General features: G+C 49.1%; 1 protein-coding gene across 1 annotated transcript; it reads left to right on the top strand.

Moving 5' to 3' along the window:
* Positions 1-8,734: 8,734 nt before the first annotated feature.
* Positions 8,735-13,502, top strand: EPHX3 (epoxide hydrolase 3). The gene is made up of 7 exons (XM_003413046.4): positions 8,735-9,002; positions 9,112-9,197; positions 9,614-9,771; positions 9,892-10,020; positions 11,126-11,229; positions 11,317-11,453; positions 11,546-13,502. The coding sequence occupies exons 1-7, from the start codon at positions 8,760-8,762 to the stop codon at positions 11,769-11,771; spliced, it is 1,083 nt and encodes a 360-aa protein (XP_003413094.1). The 5' UTR covers positions 8,735-8,759; the 3' UTR covers positions 11,772-13,502.
* Positions 13,503-24,672: the final 11,170 nt, after the last annotated feature.

Raw genomic sequence — 24,672 nt, 5'->3', positions numbered from 1 at the left:
TGTTGGCGTCTCCCGGACGTTTCTTTGTGAACCACCTGTTGCCTAGGCCAGGGCCTGGTCCCAGACCACCTCTGTCCCTAGCATCTCCAGCAGGAGCTGCTCAGGGCCTCAGAGCAGCCTACCACCCCCACAGAATCTGTGACAGGAAGTCAGGGCCAGGCCCATATACCCTGGTCTTCCAGGGACCTGGGCCCAGGCAGGTGACAAGCTCTGGCAGATCCTGGCCAAACCCCAGACAGTATTCTTCCCTCTGCCTTCCTCCATCCTGGTCCCCCATTCACCAGAAGATATGGGCCACCTCCTTACCCTGCCCGCCTCCCCCAGACTTCTTTCATTTAAGCTCAGGGTTGACCAGATACTTTTAGATGCCCCCCCTCCAACAGGATCTCGGCCCCACACCCACATGCACACTCACCACACACCCCTGCCCCAGAGAGCCACCAGGTGGCCCCCTGCCAGTTCCACCTTTGGGCCCACAAGTATACCCTCCCTGGCCACGGGGATGTCAAATGCAAGTACGGAGGAGAATGTTTCTAGCACTGTTGATTAACCTGCCAGACCTCATGGCCAAGGGTATAGTTGAGGCCTCCGGCCCAGGGCCCCCCACATCTTCACTGCCCTGGCCCTTTCCCCACCCGACACCGCCTCGTATCCCACTGTGCTGGTTCAGGTGTGACTTACGTCTTGCTTCTTTGGGGTTCCTTCCATCTCATCTCACCTACTTTTGTGTCCCTTGTTTTGTTTAGAAACTTCCCCTGGCTGGGTCCATCTGTTTGCTGGAGAAATGGTTTTGTCTGTTCCTTCTCGCTAAAGGTTTCCCTCAGCCACAGCCGTCTCCACACCCACCAGTGGGTGTCTCTCTAACTGGGTTGTAATTAGAACTAAGACCTATTTAATTTATCCGGCCGTTGCCCAGTCCCATCTGCAGCACTAGAAATCTTAGTCCTGTACAAAAGAGAACAAGGTGTGTACAAACCCCCACTGTACTGACTGTGCACAGATTGCTTGGCCAATAATTATGTCCGTGAACCTGAGACTTGTATTAAACACTTTAGACATTTGTAGAAGGGGATTCGTAGACTTTTCACTTATATACTAAAGGTTCTCTTTTCTTTTTTTCCTTTTTTTTTTTCTTTTTGTGCAGTTCTCATTGCAAAAATAAACATTTGTACTGAATATAAAGTTATCCTCCTGTGGCTTCTCCTGTCTTTTTGTTTGAAGGTAAAGCTGGGAGAGGGGGACAGGGTGGGGGACCAGGATTGTGTAGCAGAGCAAGAAGAAAGGGTTCTCAGACACCCACCAGCAGGCAGCCAGATTAGAGGATTTAGGAGGAATCCCTGAATTATCAAGTGGGCAATATACCCAGAAGAAAGCAGGAACACAAACAGATACGTGCACACTAATGTTCACTGCAACACCAGTTCAAAAGCCTAAAGGTGGAAACAAGTGCCCATCAACAGATGAATGGGTAAATAAAATGTAGTACATACATATAATGGAATACTTCTAGTCCATAAAGTGAATTGAAGTCCTGATACATGGTACAACATGGATGAGTCTTAGAAACATTACGCCAAGTGAAATAGACACACAAGAACAAATGTTATATGATCCCACTTAAACACAGAATAGGCAAATGCATAGAGACTTTATTCGTGGTTGCCAGGGGAAGGAGGGAGTCTTTGCTTAGGGGGCACTGAGTTTATATTAATGGTGGTGGAATAAGATAGTGTTGATGGTTGCACCTGATGAACATAACTACTAATGTCACCAAATTGTATATGTAAAAATTGTTGAATTGACGAATGTTACATATATTTTTGCCACAATTAAAAAGTGCATAGTAAGTCCAGGGAGAACAAGTGTTTGTGCAGTATAGGGTAGCCTCTCGGTGCAAACGGTGAGCATGCTCAGCTGCTCTCACTGAAAGGTTGGAGGTTCTGTCCTCCCAGAGGTGCCTTGGAAGAAAGTCTGATGATCTACTTCCCAAAAATCAGCCACTGAAAACCTATGGAGCAGAGGCTTACTCTGACACACGTGGCGTTCGAATCAACTCCACGGCAGCAGGTACAATATATGCAATTGTGGAAGTGAGTTTAACTCATATGCATTGTTTACAGAGGCAGAACAACATACATTTAAGAAGCCATCCACAGAACTTCATCAGGATCCTACCACAGCCTTGACAAAAGCGTGGATAACAACAGGTGGTGGAGGGAGGTGACAAAAATAGTGATGAGTGAAGTATTCACAGTTAGAGCAAACCAACAGAAAAGATAAAAATGGCCCAGTGTTGTCCAGTATTGGTGATGTGGGCAAGATAATATTGCAGCAAGAAGTCAATGGATCATGCTCCAAATTGGTGAGTCAAGAAGTAGCCACAAAAGCACATTTAGAAACCCATACATCTATGGTCAATTGATTTTCGACAAGTATACTCAATGGGGAAAAGAGTTTTTTCAACAAATGGTCTGGAACAACTGGATCTCCACATGTAAAAGAAAAAAAAGCTGGACCCCTACCTCACACCGTATAAAAGAATTCATTCAAAATGGACCAAGGACCTAAACATGAGATCTAAAACTATAAAACTCTTGGAAGAAAACGGGTAGTGTTTCAGGATCTAGTTTTCAACAATGGAACCTTAGATGTGACACCAAAAGCACAAGCAGCAAATGATAAAATAGACTACATCAAAATTAAAAACTGCATCAAAGGGCTTTATCAACAAAAAGGATACAATATATAGATCGGGAAAAAAAATGAGAACCATATATCTGGCAAGGATTTAATATCTAGAATGTATAAAGAACTCCTACAACCAAACAACAAAAAGACAAAAGATCTGAAAAATGGCCAAAGGACTTCAATAGACATTTCACCAAATGGCCAACAAGCACATGAAAAGATGCTCGACATAATTAAGTCATTTGGGAGATGCATATCAAAGCCACAATGAGATATCACTTCACACACTGGAATGGCTATGAAAAAGAAAAGGGAAAATAATGGATACTGGTGAGAATGTGAAGAAATTCAAATCCTTATCCACTGCTGGTGGGATTGTAAAATGGTGCAGCTGCTGTGGAAAAATTTGGTGGTTGCTCGAAAAACATAGAATTACTGTATGATCTAGCAATTCCAATCCTAGAATACCGAGAAGGCATAAAAGCAGGAACACAAACAGAAACTTGTATGCCAGTATTCATTGTGGCACTTTTCACAATAGCCAAAAGGCACAAACAACAGAATGTCCATCAACAGATGAATGGAAAAACAAAATGTGGTACATATATACAATAGAATACTACTCAGCCGTGGGACAAAAGAAGTCCTGATACATGGGACAGTATGGATGGAGCTTGAAGACATTACGCTGAGTGAAAGAAGTCAGGTACAAAAGGACAAATATTGTATGATCCCACTTATATGAAACAGGCTAATGTATAGAGACAAAAGCTTATTAGTGGTTACTAAGAGTGGGAGGAAACGCTGGTGGCGTAGTGGTTAAGTGCCACGGCTGCTCACCAAAAGATTAGCAGTTGGAATCCACCAAGCACTCCTTGGAAACTCTATGGGGTAGTTCTACTTTGTCATACAGGGTCGCTATGTGGGAGAGTGGGAGGCCACCACTCGTCTGTCAGTTTGTCATGCTGTGGTGGCTCAAGTGTTGCTGTGATGCTAAAGCTGTGCCACTGGTATTTCAAATACCAGCAGGGTCACCCATGTGGACAGGTTTAGGTAGAGCTTCCAGACTAGGACACACTAGGAAAAAGGACCTGGTGCTGTACTTCTAAAAACAACTGGCCAGTGAAAACCTTGTGAATAGCAGAGGAACATTGTTTGAAATAGTGCCAGAAAATGAGCCCGTCAGGTTGGAGGGCACTCAAAATATGACTGAAGAAGAGAAGCCTCCCCAACGTAGAGTCAACTGACCTTAATGACGTGGGTGGAATAAAGCTTTCAGGACCTTCATCTGCTGATGTGGCAAGACTCAAAATAAGAAACAGCTGCAAACATCTGTTAATTGGAACGCAGAATGTACAAAGTATGAATCTAGGAGAATTGGAAGTTATCAAAAATGGAACGCATGAAGATAAATATCCTAGGCATTAGTGAGCTGAAATGGATTGGTGTTGGCCATTTTGAATCGGACAATCATATGGTCTACTATGCCAGGAATGACAAATTGAAGAGGAACGGCATTGCATTCATTGTCAAAAAGAACATTTCGAAATCCATCCTGAAGTACAATGCTGTCAGTGATAGGATAATATCCATATGCCTACAAGGAAGACCAGTTAATACTATTATTCAAATTTACACACCAGTCACTAATGCCAAAGATGAAGAAACTGAAGATTTATACTAACTTGTGCAGTCTGAAATTGATCAAACATTCAATCAAGATATAATTACTGCTGATTGGAATGTGAAAGTTGGAAATGAAGAAGGATCCGTAGTTGGAAGATACGGCTTTGGTGATAGAAACGATGCCAGAAGTCCCATGATAGAATTTTGCAAGACCAATGAATTATTCATTGCAGATACCTTTTTTGAACAACATAAATGGCAACTATACATGTGGACTTCACTAGATGGGAAACACAGGACTTGTTAAGTGCCATCTAGTTGGTTCCAACTCATAGCCACCCCAGGTACAACAGAACAAAACAATGCCCTGTCCTGTGCCATCCTCACAATCATTGCTATGTTTGAGTCCATTGTTGCAGCCACTCTGTCAGTCCATCTCATTCAGGGTCTTCCTCTTTTTTGCTCACCCTCTATTTTACCAAGCATGATGCCCTTCTCCAGGGACGGGTCCCTCCTGATAACATGTTCAAAATACATTAGACAAGTGCCGACATCCTTGCTTCTGAGGAGCATTCTGGCTGTACTTCTTCCAGAACAGATTTGTTCATCCTTCTCACAGTACACGGTATATCCAATATTCTTCCCCAGCACCATAATTGAAAGGTGTCAATTTTTCTTTGATCTTACTTATTCATTGTCCAGCTTTTGCATGCATATGAGACGACTGAAAATACCATGGCTTGGGTCAGGCATATCTTAGCCCTCAAAGTGACTAAGTAATCAATAAAACACAGGTAAACATCCTTCTGGCATTCTCTACTTTCAGCCAAGTCCATCTCAAGAATAGATTTAATGCATTGAACACTAATGACTGAAAACCAGACTAGTTGTGGGATGACATCAAAGACAACATACACTGAGAAAGAAAAAAGATCATTAAAAAGACTTGAAAGTAAGAAAAGACCAAAATGGATGTCAGAAGAGACTAAGAAACTTGCTCTTGAATGTACAGTAGCTAAAGCAAATGAAAAATGATGAACTAAAAGAGCTGAGCAGAAGATTTCAAAGGGTGGCTTGAGAAGACAAAGTACAATATTATAATGAAATGTGCAAAGACCTGAACTTAGAAAACCAGAAGGTAAGAACACACTTGGCATTTCTCAAACCAAGAGAACCAAAGAAAAAATTAAAGCCTTGAGTTGCAATTGAGAAGGATTCTATGAGCAAAATATTGAATGATGCAGGATGCATCAAAAGAAGATGGAATACACAGAGTCACTGTACCAAAAAGAATTGGTCTACGTTCACCCATTTCAGGAGGTAACATATGATCAAGAACCAAGGGTATTGAAGGAAGAAGTCCAAGCTGCATTGAAGACTGGTGAAAAACAAGGCTCAGAAATTTACGGACTATCAATTGAGACGTTTCAACAAATGGATGCAGCGCTGGAGGTGCTCACTCATCTATGCCTAGAAATTTGGAAGACAGCTACCTGGCCAACCAACTGGAAGAGATCCATATTTGTGCCCATTCCAGAGAAAGGTGGTCCAACAGATATGGAAATTATTGAACAGTATCATTAATATCACATGTAAACAAAATTTTGCTGAAGATCATTAAAAAATGGTTGCACCAGTATATTGACAGGGAACTGCCAGAAATTCAAGCTGGATTCAGAAGAGAATGTGGAACGAGGAATATGATTGCTGATGTCAGATGGATCCTGGCTGAAAGCAGAGAATGTCAGAAAGATGTTTACTATGTTTTATTGACTTTGCAAAGACATTTGGCTCTGTGGATCATAACAAATCATGGATAACATTGCAAAAATGGAAATTCCAGAACACTTAATTTTGCTCATGCAGAACCTGTACATAGACCAAGAGGCAGACATTCAAACAGAACTGCATGGTTTAAAATCAGGAAAGGTGTGCATCAGGGTTATATCCTTTCACCATACTTACTCAATTTGTATGCTGAGCAAATAATCTAAGAAGCTGGACTATATGAAGAAGAATGCAGCATCAGGATTTGAGGAAGATTAATTAACAACCTGCACTATGCAGATAACACAACCTTGCTTGCTGAGAGTGAAGAGGACTTAAAGCACTTACTGATCAAGATCAAAGACCACAGCCTTTTGTATGGAAGACCAAAGAAAAATTGACACCTTTGAATTACGGTGTTGGGGAAGAATATTGGATATATACCATGTACTGCCAGAAGGATTAACGAATCTGTCCCGGAAGAAGTACAGCCAGAATGCTCCTTAGAAGCAAGTATGTCGACACTTGTCTAATGTACTTTGGACATGTTATCAGGAGGGACCAGTCCCTGGAAAAGGACATCATGCTTGGTAAAATAGAGGATGAGCAAAAAGAGGAAGACCTTCAATAAGATGGATTGACACAGCGGCTGCAACAATGGGTTCAAACATAGCAACGATTGTGAGGATGGCACAGGACAGGGCATTGTTCTGTTGTACCTGGGGTCGCTATAATTTGGAACTGATGGCACCTAACAACAGGTGGGAGGGAGGGGTTTAGGGGGCATCATTGCTTAGTGGTCAATGAATTTCTGTTAATGGTGGTGGAATCATTTGGAAAAGTTTACTGGTGATGGTTGCACAACAGCATGAATGCAATTAATGCCACTTAATTGTACATGTAAAAATTCTTGAATTGGCAAATATTTTGTTATATATTTACCACAGTTAAAAAATGGCGGGAGGACATTTAGAGACACGTAGGTGTATGAGTCGGAATCGACTGGAGGGCACTGGGTTGGTAGGTCACCACCGGAAACCCTGGTGGCATATTGGTTAAGTACTACAGTTGCTAACCAAGCGGTCGTCAGTTCGAATCCACCAGGCGCTCCTTGGAAACTCTATGGGGCAGTTCTACTCTGTCCTATAGGTCGCTATGAGTCGGAATCGCAATAGGTTAAGTCACCACCAAAAGACAGCTAAAAGCGTCCTCGCTGCCAGGGCGGCGAGGAGAGGCGGGCAGATGTAAATCCTTGTGAATTGCAGTTTATCCAGCAGCAAGCCTTTGCGCAAATGACTTAATCTCCAGTCTCAGGGTGTAATAATAGTACCTACACTTCATAGGGTTGCTATGCGGGTTAAATGATGGGTGTCCCCAAAATGATTAGAAGATGTCACTCATTAAACCACGGACCTTGGAATGGAATGTTGCAACCGAGAGAAACCCTGCCTCCCAGTAGCAGGGATGAGCTTGTTACCTGGGCCCCGCCCCCACAGACTCCGCCCCCAGTCACATTCCAGCCCCCATTGGCCGTCCCTGTAGCCGCCCCGCCCCCAGCATCTACCGATTGGTCCTGGGTCAGGACCTGTCGCCTGCACAGGAACTGTCCGCGGCTGCCCAATCACAGCTGTGCAAGAGTGGGCCGGCGGGACAGCCAGGCCATCCAGAGCCGGGCGCCGGGCCGAGGCCGACGTATCCGCCGTTGGAACCAGGGCTGGTGAAGGTGCTGCGGTGCCCTCGGGAGCCGGGCCGAGGGGAGGGTCGCGCGCTGCGGGGCGGGCACCCCCCGAGGGGCGGTCTCCGGGCTTCCCGAGGTCTGCCGGCCCGCGGCGACCGCCCGTCGCCCCTCCTAGCCTCAGCTGTGGCTCTACCTGTCCTTGACCTTCCGCTTCCGGGTCCCGCCCTACCGCCATCGCGGGCGCCGGGCCCCGCCCCGTCCCGTTAGTCCCGCCCCCATCTTGCCTAAGCCACTACCTCCGCAATGCTCCTTGGCCAGGTTGTGCGCACCTTTCTAGGCCTAGGCCCCGCCCTCCGCATCAGGTTCCGCCCATTTCACCCGGTGCCCGTTTGTCCAGGCCGAGAACCTCCCCCAGCCGCCCACCTGCTGAGAAAGCCCTGCTAGGCTCCGCCCTTTCTTATTTCCCGCCCCGCAGTGTTGGACCCCACCTACTGTTTTGGTCCAGCAGCTCACTAGGCCCCGCCTCACCGTTCTAGGCTTCGCCACTTTCTAACCCGCCCTGCCTTCTGGGCCCCTTCTACTACTGCTCGAGCCCCCTACCTGGTACGCACTGGCCCACCTTTCCTGCGCCCGCCCACTGTCCTGCCCCCTCATCCCTCCGAAGCCCCTCCCCAGCCGCTGCAGCCAGGTCCACTAGGCCCGCCTTCACCCCGCAGGCCCCGCCCCCATCCCGCTATCCTGGCGGGCCAGCAGGGCTCCAGCGCCCTAGCCCTGTTCCCTGCGCCCGTCGCGCCCAGGTGTGTACCTAGCACTTAAGTAAGAAGCACGCGCCGGCGGTTCGGCCTGAGCCGCCCTCTCGTCCCTCGGTGCGTCCCGCAAGGCTCGCGGCACGGAGGGGCCCCAGAGCAAGGGCGAGGGGTTCCGCAGCCCCGACCCCGCCTCCCCGCTCGCGGCCGGGAGTCCCGACGGCGGCGCCACGGTGGTCCCTGGGCGCGGCGATATGCCCGAGCTGGTGGTCACTGCGCTTTTGACGCCGTCGCGCCTCACGCTGAAGTTGCTGCGAGCCTTGATGTGGTGCCTGGTGGTCTCCGCTGCGTTGGTAACCGCGGCTGTGTACGGCTGCATCGCGCTGACCCACGTGCTGTGCCGGCCGCGGCGCGGCTGCCGTGGGCGCCCCCGGTGTGTCGTTCCCGCCTGCCTGAGCGACCCTTCGCTGGGTGAGCACGACTTCCTGATCCTCAAGGTGAGCGCGCAGAGGGCCGTCGGGCCGTGGGGGTCGTCGCGCCGTGGGTGTAGGGAAGCCCTGGCGACCTAGAGCAAGGGGCTCATGCTCACCCCGTGCCCTCCCGCAGAGCTCGGGCCTGCGCCTGCACTATGTCTCCTCCGGACGAGGCAACGGGCCCCTCATGCTCTTCCTGCACGGCTTCCCAGAAAACTGGTACATCGGGGGCTGAGGGCGAGGGAGGGGAGAGGGAGGTGCCAGGGCATTGAGCTTGGACTCCAGGGTACCCAGGAGGCGGGCACAAGGGCAGGGGGTGCACAGCAAAAAGGACTCTGGTGGGGCGCACGGGACAGGGAGCTGCTGAGACAGACGCACAGGGAAGGGGTCACACAGGACAAGGATCTGAGCCAGGGCACACCGGGACAGAAGGCCCCCGGGGATGAGACAAAGGAGTATCGAGGCGAGGCCACACTGCATCCGGGGTGCGGCCTTGCCAGTGGTTCCCTTTCTTTCTTTCTGGGAAGTCCAGTGCCGGGAGGTGGGGTTGCCAAAGGCCCCCGCTGGGCCCAGGGCGGTGGTGCACCCCCAGAGGCCCTGACTCAACCTCCCTCCCTGCCCCACCCGTCCTGCAGGTTCTCCTGGCGCTACCAGCTCCGGGAGTTCCAGAGCCGCTTCCATGTCGTGGCTGTGGACCTGCGTGGCTACTGGCCCTCGGATTCTCCACAAGATGTGGACTGGTACACCACCGACCTGCTGATGGTGGACATCCAGGATGTCATCTTGGGTCTGGGTGCGTGGTGACAGGCCAGCGGACACGCCCCCATCCTGCGCACTCCCCTGCTTCCTGCACTCAGGGCTCCTGCCCCAGCCCTACCTGCTCCTCAGTTAAACTAGTTCCTCTGGCTCCCAGGTTACTCCAAGTGCGTGCTCGTGGGCCACGACTGGGGCGCAATCCTGGCCTGGAATTTCTCCATCTACTACCCGGCACTGGTGGAGCGGCTGGTGGTGGCCAGTGCTGCACCCATGTCTGTGTACCAAGGTGTGTGGGGAGTCCAGGTGTCCAAATGTGCCTATGTGAAGGGTGTGTGTGTGTCTGTGTGTGTCTGTGTGTGTGTCTGTGCCTGTGCCTGTGCTTCTCCACCAGCTAGTCAGCACACAGGAGCTGGAGTCACAGTGCTGACCCAGAAAGGTAGCAATCTCTCCCCCCATGGTGCTCCCAATCTGAAATCAGTGACAGCCCCTCAGAGTCACCCACACTTTTTGAACACTTAAAGGTATCCGTTGCTCTGGTGAGGGCCTCCTGCGCGGTTGAAAGTGTTGGGCAAACTGAGGCACGGAGAGGTGAAATGGCTTTCTTCTGATGACATAGATAACTGAGCACTCCAATAGCATATGTCTGGCTACCCAGTGTCCATCCCATCACATGATTTTATTTCTCTCTCTTTGCCTCTCTCTGTCTCTGTGTGCATCTCTCTCTCTCTGTTTCTCCTCATCGACATCTGTATCTCTAAGTATGTTTCTTTTACTCCCTTTGTTCATCTGTCTCCATCTCTTGGTCTCTGTCTCTTTTTCTATCTCTGTCTCTGTTTCTTTTACTCTCTGTGTATCTTTCTCTCTCTGCTCTCTTTATTTCTAAGTGTATTTTGTTACCCCTTCTGTCTCTGTTTGTATCTCCACCTCCCTCCCTAGTCTCCATCTCTGTTTCTTCTTGTTGTTTCTTATCTCTCTCCCCCTCTAGACTCCAGCTGCCCAAGAGTGGGGAGTTTTGTCCTTTTCTCTGCTGTGTTCCTGTCTGTAATAGGGCCTGGCACCCAGTAGACGCTCAATAAATGTTCGTGAATGCAGCAGGGGAAACACATCCAGCCTGGGCAGGGGAAGACCCCTGGGGTTGTGGGAGCGGGGCTGGGAGGCACTTCTGTTGCAGAGGGAGGCCCCATATTCCGTGGGTACCACTTGGCCAGGGGGGTGCAAGGGTCTGCGCTGGGGGCGGGGAGGGATGTCGAGTGTCCCTGCAGGCTCAGGCAGTAGTGGCATCCCTGGGTGTTGGCATGCCTGTGCACTGGGCCTGGGTGTGTGTGGGGTGCAGGGGTGTGGGACTACCTCAGGCCCGGGCCTCACACCTGCCTTGCCCTCTCCCCCACCAGACTACTCCCTACGCCACATCAGCCAGCTCTTCCGTTCCCACTACGTGTTCCTATTCCAGCTTCCCTGGCTGCCCGAGAAGTTGCTCTCCATGTCTGACTTCCAGGTGCTGTGGGGTGAAGGCCCGGGGGATGGGGTAGTCAGTTGGGTCTGTGTGGGCAGGAAACTGAAGCCAATCTTGCTGTGTGCCCAGATCCTGAAGACTACGCTCACCCACCACAAGACGGGCATCCCACACGTGACCCCCAATGATCTTGAGGCCTTCCTGTACAGCTTCACGCAGCCCAGTGGCCTCGTGGGGCCCCTCAACTACTACCGGAACATCTTCAGGTAAGACCCGTCCCAGGGAAGAAGTTAAGGAGTTTTGTGGGGTGTGATAGGGAGACAGCCACCCTCTGCCTGTCTGTCTGTTTTGGCTACAGAAACTTCCCTCTGGAGCCCCAGGAGCTGTCCACGCGCACACTGCTGCTGTGGGGGGAGAAGGACACCTACTTGGAGCCGGGACTGGTGGGCGCCATTGGTAGCCGTTTTGTGCCTGGCCGGCTGGAGGCCCACATCCTGCCAGGTGTGGGGCACTGGGTCCCACAGAGCAACCCTGAAGAGATGAACCAGTACATGTGGGCCTTCCTACAAGACCTGCTGGACTAGCAGCCCTCGCTCACCTCACTCACTGGCCTGCCTAGACACACAGCACACAGACACTCAGGAGTACACACCTGTGGCATGCTTGTGTGCATGTGCCTGGGAGTTCATGCACACAGACACACAGGAACATACACTGCAATATACACATGCCTGGGAGGCCACACAAGATACATGCACACGAACACCCAGGAATGCACAGGTGCTGTGTGTGTACTTGGGAGTCCACACAGCATGCATGCATGTAGATAGCCAAGAACACATCCATTTTGTGCATGCACCTGGGAGTCCACACAATGTACATACATACAGAGATTCGGAAGCATACACTTGCTTTGTGTATAAGCGTGCCTGGGAGTCCACACACGTACATGTGCATGAATGCTCAGGAACACACACCTGCTGCATGTGTGCGTGTGTCTGGCAGTCCCCCCACTCAATGTACATGCACACAGACACTCGGGAACACACACTCGCAGCATGTGTGTATATGCACCCTAGAATCTATAGAACATACATGCACACAGATACTCAGGAACACACACCTGCCGTGTGCATGTGTGCACCCGAGAGTTTGTACAACATACATGCTTGTGGACACTAAGGAACACACAACTGCTGTGTGTATGCATACACTAGGAGTCCACGCAACATACGTGAATGAGCGGACTCCTGGATCACACACAGGCTTGGAGCTCTTGAGTTGTACTCAAGTGCATCTGTGCACTCACTCGTGCACACCTGCCCATATGCTTACCCACCAGCAAATGTGAGCAAGCACTTTGACCCTAGGAATCAGGTACATCTCCTCCATGGAGCTGAATGCCAGAACTGGATGTCCCACATCTCCCTTCTTGGATCCCTACCATTCTCCTTGACAAAGTCGGCCCCCCATGGCCTCATAAACCATAAACTTGGACCTTCCTGTGCCTGGCTCCCATCTCCTGGGTCTGCAGCTGAATGCTGCACTCTCCAATACAGTAACTGCTGGCCACATCAGGCTACTTCAATTTCAATGTAAGTTAATTAAAATGAAATAAAATTAAAAATTCAGTTCTGTAGTCTCACCAACCATATTTCAAGTGCTCAATAGTCACACGTCCATCAGGCAAGAAAGTTATGTTGGATGGTGTCTTAGGCTGCGTCCCCTAGAGAGGCAAAACCAGTAAAGCATATAAACATATATAGAGAGAGATTTATATCAAGGAAATGACTCACACGGTTGTAGAGACTGGAACATCCCAGGTCTGTGGATCAAAATAGAGGCTTCTCCTGATTCATGTAGCCATGGTTAAACTTTCAGTCTCTACTAAGGCCCAGTAACAAGCCAAAAGCTGTTTCTCAAAAGGAGAGTAGATATCTGCAGAGGATGGCAGGGCTTTGCTCCAAAATCCTAAGACTCTGCTTTGTGATTCACCAGTACAGGCCTGCCATAGACTCCAAAAAGCACCTCTATCTGCCATGGACACTTCAAGCATCATTTCATCAGCTGGATGATATGGTCCAAGTGGCAGAGCCACTTGCACAGCAGCCTGAACCTGTTGCAGAGTCTTCTCTTGGTCTGGGCCCCAATCAAAACTAGCAGCTTTTCAAGTCACTAGATAGATAGGCTGGAGTAGCACACCCAGATAAGGGATATGTTGTGTTCAAAATCCAAAGAGGCCCACTAGACATTGTGCCTTCTTTTCCGTTGCGGGCCGAAATGTGGTAACTTATCCTTGACTTTAGTAGGAATATCTCCTCATGCCCCACACAACTGAACCCCTAGAAATTTCAGAGGCGGGAGGGCCTGAATTTTTGTTGAATTAATTTCTCACCCTCTAGTGCACAAATGGTGCAGTGGCTTAAGAGCTTGGCTGCTAACCAAAAGGTCGGCATTTCAAATCCACCAGATGCTCTTTAGAAACCTTATGGAACAGTTCTACTCTGTCCAGTAGGGCTGCTATGAGTTGGAATCTACTTGGTGGCAACAGGTGGCAACCAAGTGTTTTACCAATAAGTCCAGAGTCAATGATACTTCTTCCTTATTAGGTCCAATCAGCATAGTGTCATCAATGTAATGGACCAGTGTGACATCTTGTGGAAGGGAAAGGCAATCAAGTCCCTGCAGATGAAATTATGGTATAAGGCTGGAGGTAGGAAAATAAATGTGTATTATTGGCTTTGCCAGGTGAAGGCAAACTGCTTCAGGTGGTCCTTCGAAACAGCTATGGAGAAAGGGCATTAGCCAGGTCAACAGCTGCATGTCAGGTACCAGGAGATGGATTAATTTGCTCAAGTGATGAAACCATGTCTGGAACAGCAGCTGCAATTGGAGTCACCACCTGGTTAAGTTTTTGATAATCTACTGTCATTCGCCAAGATCCATCTGTTTTTGGCACAGGCCAAATAGGTGAGTTGAATGGGGATGTGGTGGGAATCACCACCCCTGCATGCTTCAAGTCCTTGATGGCGGCAGTAATCTCTGCAATCCCTCCAGGAAATCAGTATTGCTTTTGGCTTACTATTTTCCTTGGTAGGGGCAGTACTAATGGCTTCCACTTGGCTTTTCCTACCATTATAGCCCTTATTCCACTTGTCAGGGATCCAATGTGGGCATTCTGCCAGTTGCTAATATATCCCAATTATGCATTCTGGAACTGGGTAAATCACTACAGGGTGAGTTCGGGGACCCAATGAACCTACTGTGAAACAAACATGAGCTAAGACTCCATTAATAGCCTGACCTCCATATGCCCCTACTCTGGTAGGCCACAGTGACATTTTGAGTCTCCTGGAATTAGTGTCAGTTCAGAGCCACTGTCCAGTAATCCCAGGAAAGTCTGGTTATTTCCTTTTCTCCAATGAAAGGTTACTCTCATAAAAGCCCATAGATCTCGTAGGACAAGGCTGGGAGAAAGATTAACTGTACAAATTTTTGGCAATGTAGCACAGTCCTTCAAGGGGACCTGGTCCCCCCTTCATTCAAAGGGTTGTGGGTCTTTAAACTCACTAAAGTCTGGGAATTGAGGGTTGTGACTCTCTATTTTGGTAATTCAAGTTAGACTGCTATTCACTTGACCTCACATTCTTCCATTTGTACAGATCAAGTAAAAATTTCATAGATTTTCTATCTTTTTCACTCCTACGGGCACCATGACTAGGTAGACAACACCATAAGTCCATACAAGTCAGACTATTCTGATTACTGTCTTGACTCATTGTCCATTACGGTTACCATGCCCACCTTGTTTTTGCCAACGAAATGCCGCTACTTGGCCAAAACCACCACAGGGTTCAATCAGCCCCATTGTAGTTAGGTGTCTTAAATTAGTTAGGGCACTTCCCACTGTCAAATCTGACTTATATAAAACAGCAATCACAGCAGTCTTCAAGGATGCTGGAGCTCCCTTCACAAATTTGTTCACCATTGTGGCAAAAGGTGTGTCCTCTGGGCATTCCATGTGTGGGTCTGTGGGCCTAACCTGATAAATCCACTCTAACAGGCCAGTTTCCCTAAACCTTTAGATACCTTCTTCTACAGTATACCAAGACAAGTCTGGTACTTCAATTTGATTTAGTCTAGGCCACCGTATAATTCATGCTTCAGTGACCCACCCAAATAAACTATTAGATCCTTTCCTTATCTCTCCAGCTGAAACATTGAAAGAAGAATGTGTGCTTAGTGGGCCCATATCAATAAACTAGGCTGATCCAATTTCATGTTTCTTTCACCATTATCCTACATCCTTAGTAGCCATGCTCACATATATTCCCCAGGTTTCTGTTTGTACATATTAGAAAAGTCAAGCAGTTCTCCTGGAGTGTAGTGTACCTCCTCCTGGGTCATACCTTGTTCTTCACCTTTTGGGGCTTGCTGGGACTTAAGTCTAGTTATAGGTCTAGAAGCCAAAATGGGTGGTGGGGATAGGTTTTGAGAACATTAAGCATAGTCTTGTAAGGCAGCTGCCTCAGATGATGCCCCAGGCAATGACTCCAACAAAGGCTCTTTAGACTCAGCTGGGTTAATCTCATCAGATGGGGGTGGAGGGGCTAATGGTTTTACAGGAGAGGGTGGTTTAGCAGACAAGGATGGAGTAATCTCTTCAGATGGGAGTGAGAGGGCTGCTTCTGTTGGCAGGAGTGATTTGATGGAATTTAGGGGCTCAAGGTCCCCAGCTTCCTGATTATCTGCCTAAATGTCCCCATCCCTTGTGCTCAGACCTGGAGTTAGAAAAACAAAAGGGAACAACAAGCTCAGCATTCCTCAAGCTGAAAGAACTGAAGAAAAATTTCAAGTCTCAAGTTGCAATATTGAAGGATTCTATGGGGAAAATATTAAATGATGCAGGAAGCATCAAAAGAAGATGGAGGGAATACACAGAGTCACTATACCAAAAAGAATTGGTCAACATTCAGCCATTTCAGGAGGTAGCATATGATCAAGAACTGATGGTCACTGAAGGAAGAGAAGTCCAAGCTGCACTGAAGGCACTGGCAAAAAACAAGGTGCCAGGAATGGACAGAATACCAATTGAGATATTTCAAAACACAGATGCAGTGCTGGAAGTGCTCTCTTGTCTATGCCAAGAGATTTGGACTACAGCTACCTGGCCAACTGGCTGGAAGAGATCCATACTTATTTCTATTTCCAAGAAAGGTGATCCAACCAAATGCAGAAATTATCGAAGAATATCATACCTGAGTAAAATTTAACTGAATGTCACTAAAAAGCACCTACAGCAGTATATTGGCAGGGAACTGTCAGAAATTCAAGCTGGATTCAGAAAGGATGTGGAACAAGGGATATCATTGCTAAGGTCAGACGGATTTTGGCTGAAAGCAGAGAATACCAGAAAGATGTTTACCTGTGTTTTATTCACTATGCTAAGACATTCGACTGTGTGGATCATAACAAATTATGGATAACACTACACAAAATGGGAATTTCAGAACACTTAATTGTGGTCGTGCAGAACCTGTACATAGATCAAGAGGCAGTTGTTCGAACACAGCAAGGGGATACTGTGTGGTTTAAAGTTAGGAAAGGTGTGCATCAGGATTGTATCCTTTCACCATACTTACTCAATCTATATGCTGAGCAAATAATCTAAAAAGCTGGGCTATTTGGAGAGGAAAGTGGCATCGGGATTGGAGTTATTAACAGCCTACATTATGCAGATGACACAACCTTGTTTGCTGGGAGTGAAGAGGACTTGAAGCACTTACTGATGAAGATCAAAGACCACAGCCTTCAGTATGGATTACACCTCAACATAAAGAAAACAAAAATCCTCACAACTGGAGCAATGAGCAACATCATGATAAACAGAAAAGATTGAAGTTGTCAACAATTTTATTTTACTTGGATCCACAGTCAATGCCCATGGAAGCAGCGGTCAAGAAATCAAAAGACACATTGCATTGAGCAAATCGGCTGCAACAGACCTCTTTAAAGTGTTAAAAAGCAAAGATGTCACCTTGAAGACTAAGGTGCGCCTGGCCCAAGCCATGGTGTTTTCAGTCGCCTCATATGCATGCTAAACCTGGACAATGAATAAGGAAGACTGAAGAATTGATGCCTTTAAATTTTGGTGTTGGTGAAGAATATTGAATATACTGTGGACTGCCAAAAGAACGAACAAATCTGTCTTGGAAGAAGTACAATCAGAATGCTCATTAGAAGCAAGGAGAGTGAGATTATGCCTCACATACTTTAGACATGTTATCAACAGGGATCGGTCCCTGGAGGAGGACATCATGCTTGGTAAAATAGAGGGTCAGGGAAAAAGAGGAAGACCCTCAATGAGATGGACTGACATAGTGGCTGCAACAATGGGCTCGAGCATAACAATGATTGTGAGGATGGCACAGGACCGGGCAATGTTTCATTCTGTTGTACATAGGGTCACTATGAGTTGGAATTGACTCAATGGCACCTAACAACAAAAACATGTCCCCATCCCAAGTTTTAGGATCCCATTTCTTCCCAATCAATGCTCTCACTTTAATTTCAGATACCACTTGAGGGTGGGAATCTAGCTGGCATTGTAATTCGGTCACTCTTACGATAAAACTCTGGGTTTGATTTCCAGCAATATCAGCTCTGTTACTACAAGAAATGAGGCTTTCTTTCAAGGTACAAGTGGAAACTTTGAGGTCTTTTATGCATCACTTGAGCTTTGACTCTGAAGCCCTGAGCTCATCTCTTTCTTTCACCACTTTGTCTAGCAAAAGTAGGACCCGCCAACCAGCTTCCTTATACTTCTCATTATGACAAAATTGTAGAAAGGTATCAAACATGCCATCACCCAGAGCCTCGCCCCTCATCAATACCTGATCTACTGGTGGTGATATTTTGCATATTTGTATTGCCCCCTCACACCACGGATTAGCAGTGCCCTCTTTACTACTGGAAGCGGAGTCATCAATATCTTTAAGACTAACCGGATTTGAGAGCCAGTTTAGAAAACTCATTCTTACAATTTTGTTTCTCTACAGCCACTCTGGGTACCAAATGTCTTAGGCTGGGTTCTCTAGAGAAGTAAAACCAACAAAGTATACAAATATACATATGCAGATATTTATATCAAGGAATAGCTCATGGGGTTGTAGAGGCTGGAACGAACCAAGTCTGTGGTTGAGCATAGAGGCTTCTCCTGATTCCTATAGCTACAGGGGCTGTTGAACCTAAGATCGGCAAGTCAGACATCAGGGCTCTTGCTAACAGGCTTCGAAAATCCGTGAATCCCAAGATCGGCAGGCAAGACTTCAGGTAAGCTGCTAGCTCAAGTCCCGAGAACCAGAGGTCAGATGAACAGGAGCCAGCTGCAGGATCCAGAGCAAGCAAAATCCTATGAGCCTTGCCAGAAAGTTCACTTACACTGGTTGCAGGCCACACTCCCAAGGAACCTCACTTTCAACTAATTGGCTACTCACACCAGATCCCATCATGGAAGTGATCACATCATCATACAACTGCCAGACTGTATCATAACTGCGAAACCCCTGAGAATCATGGCCTAACCAAGTTGACACACAATTTTAACTATCACAGAGGGCACTGAAGACAATATTCCTGGCTTAAGGGCAGCAGCCTTCCTGCCTCGATCCTGACTACCTCACCCAGGGAGTACCCTCGTGGGCATGCAGGCGGATGTCTAGACTCCTCTCTGGCACCTAGGGAAGCTCCAGGACCCTCCCCCATTGTCATAGCTTCAGGTGCTGTAAGGTCAAGTTCCCTAGCCCCAGCCTGGTCCAGTCTGTCTCAGGTTCCCGGGAAAACAGCTCTCAGCTTTTAGGATATGTGGGATTCCAGAGTCAGCACAGGAAAGAAGCCCTAAGTGGCCGTCTGGGGTCCGACTGGCCATCCAGGGTCTGAGGCCCTCTCCCCACCCAGAATCTTCTCCAAATTAGCCATCATTTCTGCTGATTTTCTGGGGGGTGTCTGGCTGCAGCCTCCAAACAAAAGCAGATGGGGGGGTACAAGTCGAAGCTGGGTCACCCATCCCCAGACTGCTCAGAGCACCAACTTCCATCTCCTGGACTTTGGGGACAGCAGGTCCCTGGGTGGCATAAATGGTTTCTGTTCGACTACTAACCTAAAGGTTAGCAGTTTGAACCCACCCAGCGGCACAGTCAGAGAAATGCCTGGTAATCTGCTTCCAGAAAGATTATAGCCAGGAAACCCTATGGAGCTGTTCGTCTTTGGAACACATGGGGTCACCAGGAGTTGGAACCCAATGGACAGAAGTGTTTTGTTGTTGTTCATCACCTGCACACAAGAGACCCAGGAGACCTCAGGAATACATTCTCTTATTTTGGGGTTGGACCTGTCTGGCCCAAGCCTGCTTGCTGGTCACATACACCCCACCCCACCCCTGCCATCACTTGTCCCCAGCATAACATTCTTTCCTGCAATAAATGTGCCAGGTAGTCTTCTGGGCCCTACCGTACAGTGTGAACCAGAAAGACAGCCCTGTTCCGGAATGTACAGAGGCAGGAAGCTGGGATGTGACAGGGTCAGGAGAGGCCTCCCTGGGGGACCATAGGAGGAAAGGACTTTTTAGGCGGCCGGGAAAAGCCTGGGCCATTGAAGTAACCAGGCAGGGACCAGGGCCCTGACAGAGAGAGCGAGGGGCGCTGGGGAGGAGAGGCGCCTCCGGCCAGACAGCCAGGGCCCCGAGGACTTTGGATGTAAGTCTCAAGGGGCGGCTTTTCAGCAGGGAAGGGACATGGCTTGCATTTTGAAGAGCTCCCTGTGGCGGCTGGACAGTTCCACGCAAGAGAACGAGCGGGAGGCAGGCAGGGGCCCCAGGGCCGCCCCACCCCTGCTCCCGAGCCGGGGTGGGCTCCGCGCCCCCGCGGGGAGGAGCTGAGGGCAGGACGAGGGGCACCCCCATCCCGGGGTGGAGGTCTGGGGCGAGGAGGCCTGCGGGCAGCATGGGGACGGTGTCCCGGGGGGCAGTGGGGCTGCCCAGGTTGCTCAGGAGACAAGGGAAGGTTGATGGCGGACCGGAACTGGTAGCGGTTGTCAGGGGGACCGGAGAGGCCCAGCGAAGGCTGACAGAGGCCTCTGACAGTTGCCCAGGCGACAGGATCCGCTGACGGTCGCCAGGGGCACCGGGGAGGCTCCACCTCCGCGGCCGCGGGAGGGATGAGGGAGGCGGGGTCGGCTTCAGGAGGAAACGATCACGTTGATTGGGCAGAGGCCTGGCGAATGAGCTAATAGGAGGCCCGCTTCCTCCAGCATGAGCCAGTCCGGGCGCGTCTTTCTTCCAGCCTTGGGGCTCTCCGCGCCCATTACCTCTGGCGGGAGCGGGGACCCCGAGGGGCTGGAGGGGCTTGGCGGGGACAGGAACCCCTCCTAGCTTCCCAGGCGTGGCTTCTCCTTCTCCCTGCTCCGAGCCCCCGCCTCCAGACCGCCTTCCATAATTCACTCATTCATTCACTCATTCATTATTCACTCACTCATTCATTTACCCACTCGTTCACTCATTCAGTCTTTCATTAACTCACTCATCTATCCCTGCCACCTGCTCTGCTCCTGGCTGGCCCCACACCAGAGGAGGGGTGGAAGAGACAGATCCGAGCACTGGCACAGACTCCCAGCCCCGTGTGTTCATGCTTAGAGGAGAATGAGTAACAAGGAGGAAGGGGAGGCAGTTACCCGGGGGATAGCGGCAAGACTGCCTGGAGGAGGCGGTCTTAGAACTGAACCTTCCAATTCGTGGAAACTTCCCATGCGAAGAGTGGTTTAGCATTTCCCTGACCCGGAAAGAAGATCTGGAATGGGTATGAGGCAGAAAATGTGAGATTATAAGGAGTTTGCACTTGATCCCCGGCGTGATGGGGAATCAGGGAGGAGAGGCAATAGGGGAGGGTCTGGAAGAATTTGTGTGTCTAGTTTTTTTTTTTTTTTTTTTTTAGACTACTACTGGGGAGAGGGCGGGGCCAGAGGAGAAAGGTTGAAGATGGGGTGAGGGATTAGAAGGAAGCTGGGTGTGGTCCAGGCGGTAGGCGGTGAGGCCCCAATTCAGGGGCGGGGATATTTGGGGCAAAGGCATGTTTGGGGCCTGATCAATCTGAAGGGTCTGGGGAATGCCCTGAGTGGCAGAGCTGGACCTCTAGGGCAGGAACCTAGAAGCGTCTTATAGGCTGAAGACAAAGACGCCATAGCAACCGCCATGTTGTTGTGTGCCCTCCAGTGGATTGAGACTCAGAGTGACCCTATAGGACAGCGTAGAACTACCCAAGGCTGTAATCCTTATAGAAAGAGATTGCCAGGTCTTTTCTCCCATGGAGCTGCTGGTGGGTTCAAACCTCAGACCTTTTGGTTGGTACCCGAGTCCATAATCACGGAGCCACTGGGTCTCCTGTGACCACCACATGACCCAGCAATCCCATTCCTAGGTATCACTTACCTAGAAGCAGTGAAGGCAGAAACACAAACAGAAGCCTCTGCACCAATGTTCACTGCAGCACTTTTCATTACCAAAATGTGGAAACAACCCAAATGTCCATCGACAGACAAATGGATAAACAAAATGTGGTCTATACACACAACAGAATTCTACTCAGCCATAAAGAGAAATGAAGTCCTGATTCATGCCACTATATGGATGAACCCCAAAGCATCATGCTGAGTGAAGGAAGTCAGTTGCAAAAGAACAAATAATGTACGACCTCATTTATATGAGATAAGCAAATATATAGAAACCAAAGATTATTAGTGGTTTTTTTTTTTTTAAGGTGGGAGGGAAGGAGGAAAGCGGGAGTTCTTGCTTAAAAAACAGTTTCTGTCAAGTTGATTCTGACTCATACAACCCCATGTGTGCAGAGTAGAACTGCTCCATAGGGTTTTCAAGACTGTGACCGTTAGGAAGCAGATCGCCAGGCCTTTCTTCTAAGGTGTTTCTGGGTGGGTTCAAACCTCCAACCTTTTGCTTAGTCTAGTGTTTAACCATGTGCACCACCCAGAGACTCTAGAGTTTTTGCTTAGGGGGTACTGAGTTTCTGTTCACAGTGTTGGAATGGTTTGGAAAACGATAGCGAGAAAGGGTGTACAACTTGACAACTGTCATCAACACCACTGAATTGCACATGTATCAGTTGTTGAGATGGCATATGTTTTGTTAAGTATATTTTCATCACAATAAAAAATAAAAACAGATGGCAGAGTGAGCATCAGTAGGGGCTGGGAACTGACACCAGGAGAGAGGGGGAGGTCTCCCCCAGAAGAGAGTGGAGAGCAAGACCCAAGATGGATCCCTGGGCCTCCAGACATTTCAGGGACAGGCAAAGGAGAGAGATAGGAGAGGTGGGAGGAGAATCAGGCAAACATGGAGCCCCAGCCGTGGAGGAGAGAGAGTTTCTAGAAGAAGGTATAGCCAGTGGTGTCAAAAACTCCTGAGAGACCAAGTCAGAGGAAGAGTAAGCCCTGAAGATCCTAGTGACCTGGGAACACACAAGGCATGGGGCCTAAGGACAGAGGGCTTGAATGCTGTGTCATCAAACAGGCATGGAAAGGGGAGGGGTACCCCAGTCAGAAACCTGGGGAGCAGAAATGACACAATCAAATGGAGGTAATGTGGGGAAATTTCGCTACAGGGAGTGCGAACAGTTAATGTGTTCTGCTGCTAACAGAAAGGCTGAAGGTTCAACTCCTCTCAGAGGCACCTGGGAAGAAAGGCCTGGCAATCTATGCCAAAAAATCAGCCATTGAAAACCCAATAAAAAAAGTAACCAACCATAATAAATTGGAATAAATAAAATGTACAAAAACAATAATGCACGCACACAAAAGGAAAAGAAAGAAAACACTGTGGAGCACAATTCTATTCTGACATACAGGCAGTCACCATGAGTCAGAGCCAACTCTACAGCAGCTGGTAGTGATGGTGGTTGCTACAGGGACCATATACAGCGGGCAGGCAGCCTTTGTGGAAATCAGAGAGGGTTGGTACTGCCTCCTGGGGCAAGCAAATTTACAGAGCTCTCACCACCCCTAAGTGCCTCCAGGGAGTCCCTGGGTGGCATAAATGGTGAACATGCTTGGATGCTAACTGAAAGGTTGGAGGTTTGAATCTCTACCTAGAGACACTTGGAAAGAAAGGTCTGGCAATCTACTTCCAAAAAATCCACCATTGAAAACTCTGTGGAGTACAGTTCTACTCTGACCCAGATGGAGTTGCCAAGAGTTGGAATTGACTCATTGGCAACTGATTTTTTACATGCCCCCAAAGGGTCAAGGGGAGGAAGGACGGTAGCAGGGTAGCAGAGCCCATGGAGGGAGTCCTCTGCACAGGGCCTTGGGTTGAGGGGCTCGCCATCCCGTGGTGACCCCACAGGGAGGGAGAAGTCCAGGGGAATTAATGCTCCGTTCTCACTCTCCTCCGGCTTTACCTCCTGTCGGCGCCTCCTATTGGCCAGACCCACCTGGAGCCAGAGGACAAGAATGCCCATTGATGCTGCTGCTGTAGAGGTCAGCCTACAGGGCACAGACGGGGTGGAAAAGGGGGAGAGAGGCACGGCGGGGAGAAGATGCATCCGAGGGAGAGGGGTCAGGAGCTGGGGTGGGGATGGGATAGAGGGGGGAGTAGAGCTGAGAGAGGGTCTGGGAGCCGGCGGAGGAGCAGCTGCTGCCCAGAAGAGGGGCCAGGAGCTGGGGGAAATGTGGGGTGCACATTCACTGTGGATTTCACTCCATCCTGGAAGACAACTCACTGTATGAATAGACTCAAAAACAAAACAAAACCTGTCACCCTCAAGTTGATTCCAACTCATGATGACCCCATGTGTTACAGAGTAGAACTGTTCCATAGGGTTTTCTGGGCTACAATCTTTACTGAAGCAGATCGCCAGGCCTTTCTTCTGTGGTGCTACTGACTGGGTTCGAACCACCAACCTTTAGGTTAGTAGATGAGTGGTTAGCTATTTGTGCTACCCAGGGACCCTCATGGATGGACTAAGGGAAGAGGTAATGAAAAGCTGGGGAAAGTCAGAGGATGGGTGCCATGCCCACAGAAAGGAGGACAAGCTTCAGGGGCCAGGGAGGCAAGGACATCAGAGCAGAGGAAACGGGGTCCAGGGTGAGGCCATGGTGTGGAAGGCTGGGATGACCTGGATAGAGGACAGGGGATGGGGCCCATTGGAGGGTCCTGGGGCAGAACAGGTGGTGGGCTGGCCTCCTCTCTCCCCCCCGTCTAAAGCCACAGAGCCAGTAGGTGCTCCATAGAAGTGAGTTCCCTTCTCTCCACTCCCCTTTCCTCCTCACTCACTCCTCAAAGCTCAGCAATCAGGCCCCCCCCTCCAGGAAGCCCTCCTGCAGTCCCCAGCTCTCCCTCTGGCCTAGGCCTGACTCCACGGAGGGGCTGGATGTATCTGTGCCCTGACAGTGGGGTAGGGTCTCAAGGGCTGGCCATGGGCA

The sequence above is a fragment of the Loxodonta africana genome, chromosome 3, assembly GCF_030014295.1.
Source record: "Loxodonta africana isolate mLoxAfr1 chromosome 3, mLoxAfr1.hap2, whole genome shotgun sequence".
Taxonomy (NCBI): Eukaryota; Metazoa; Chordata; class Mammalia; order Proboscidea; family Elephantidae; genus Loxodonta; species Loxodonta africana.
Note: the sequence above shows the minus strand (reverse complement) of the source record. Positions and strands in the feature narration are given on the sequence as shown.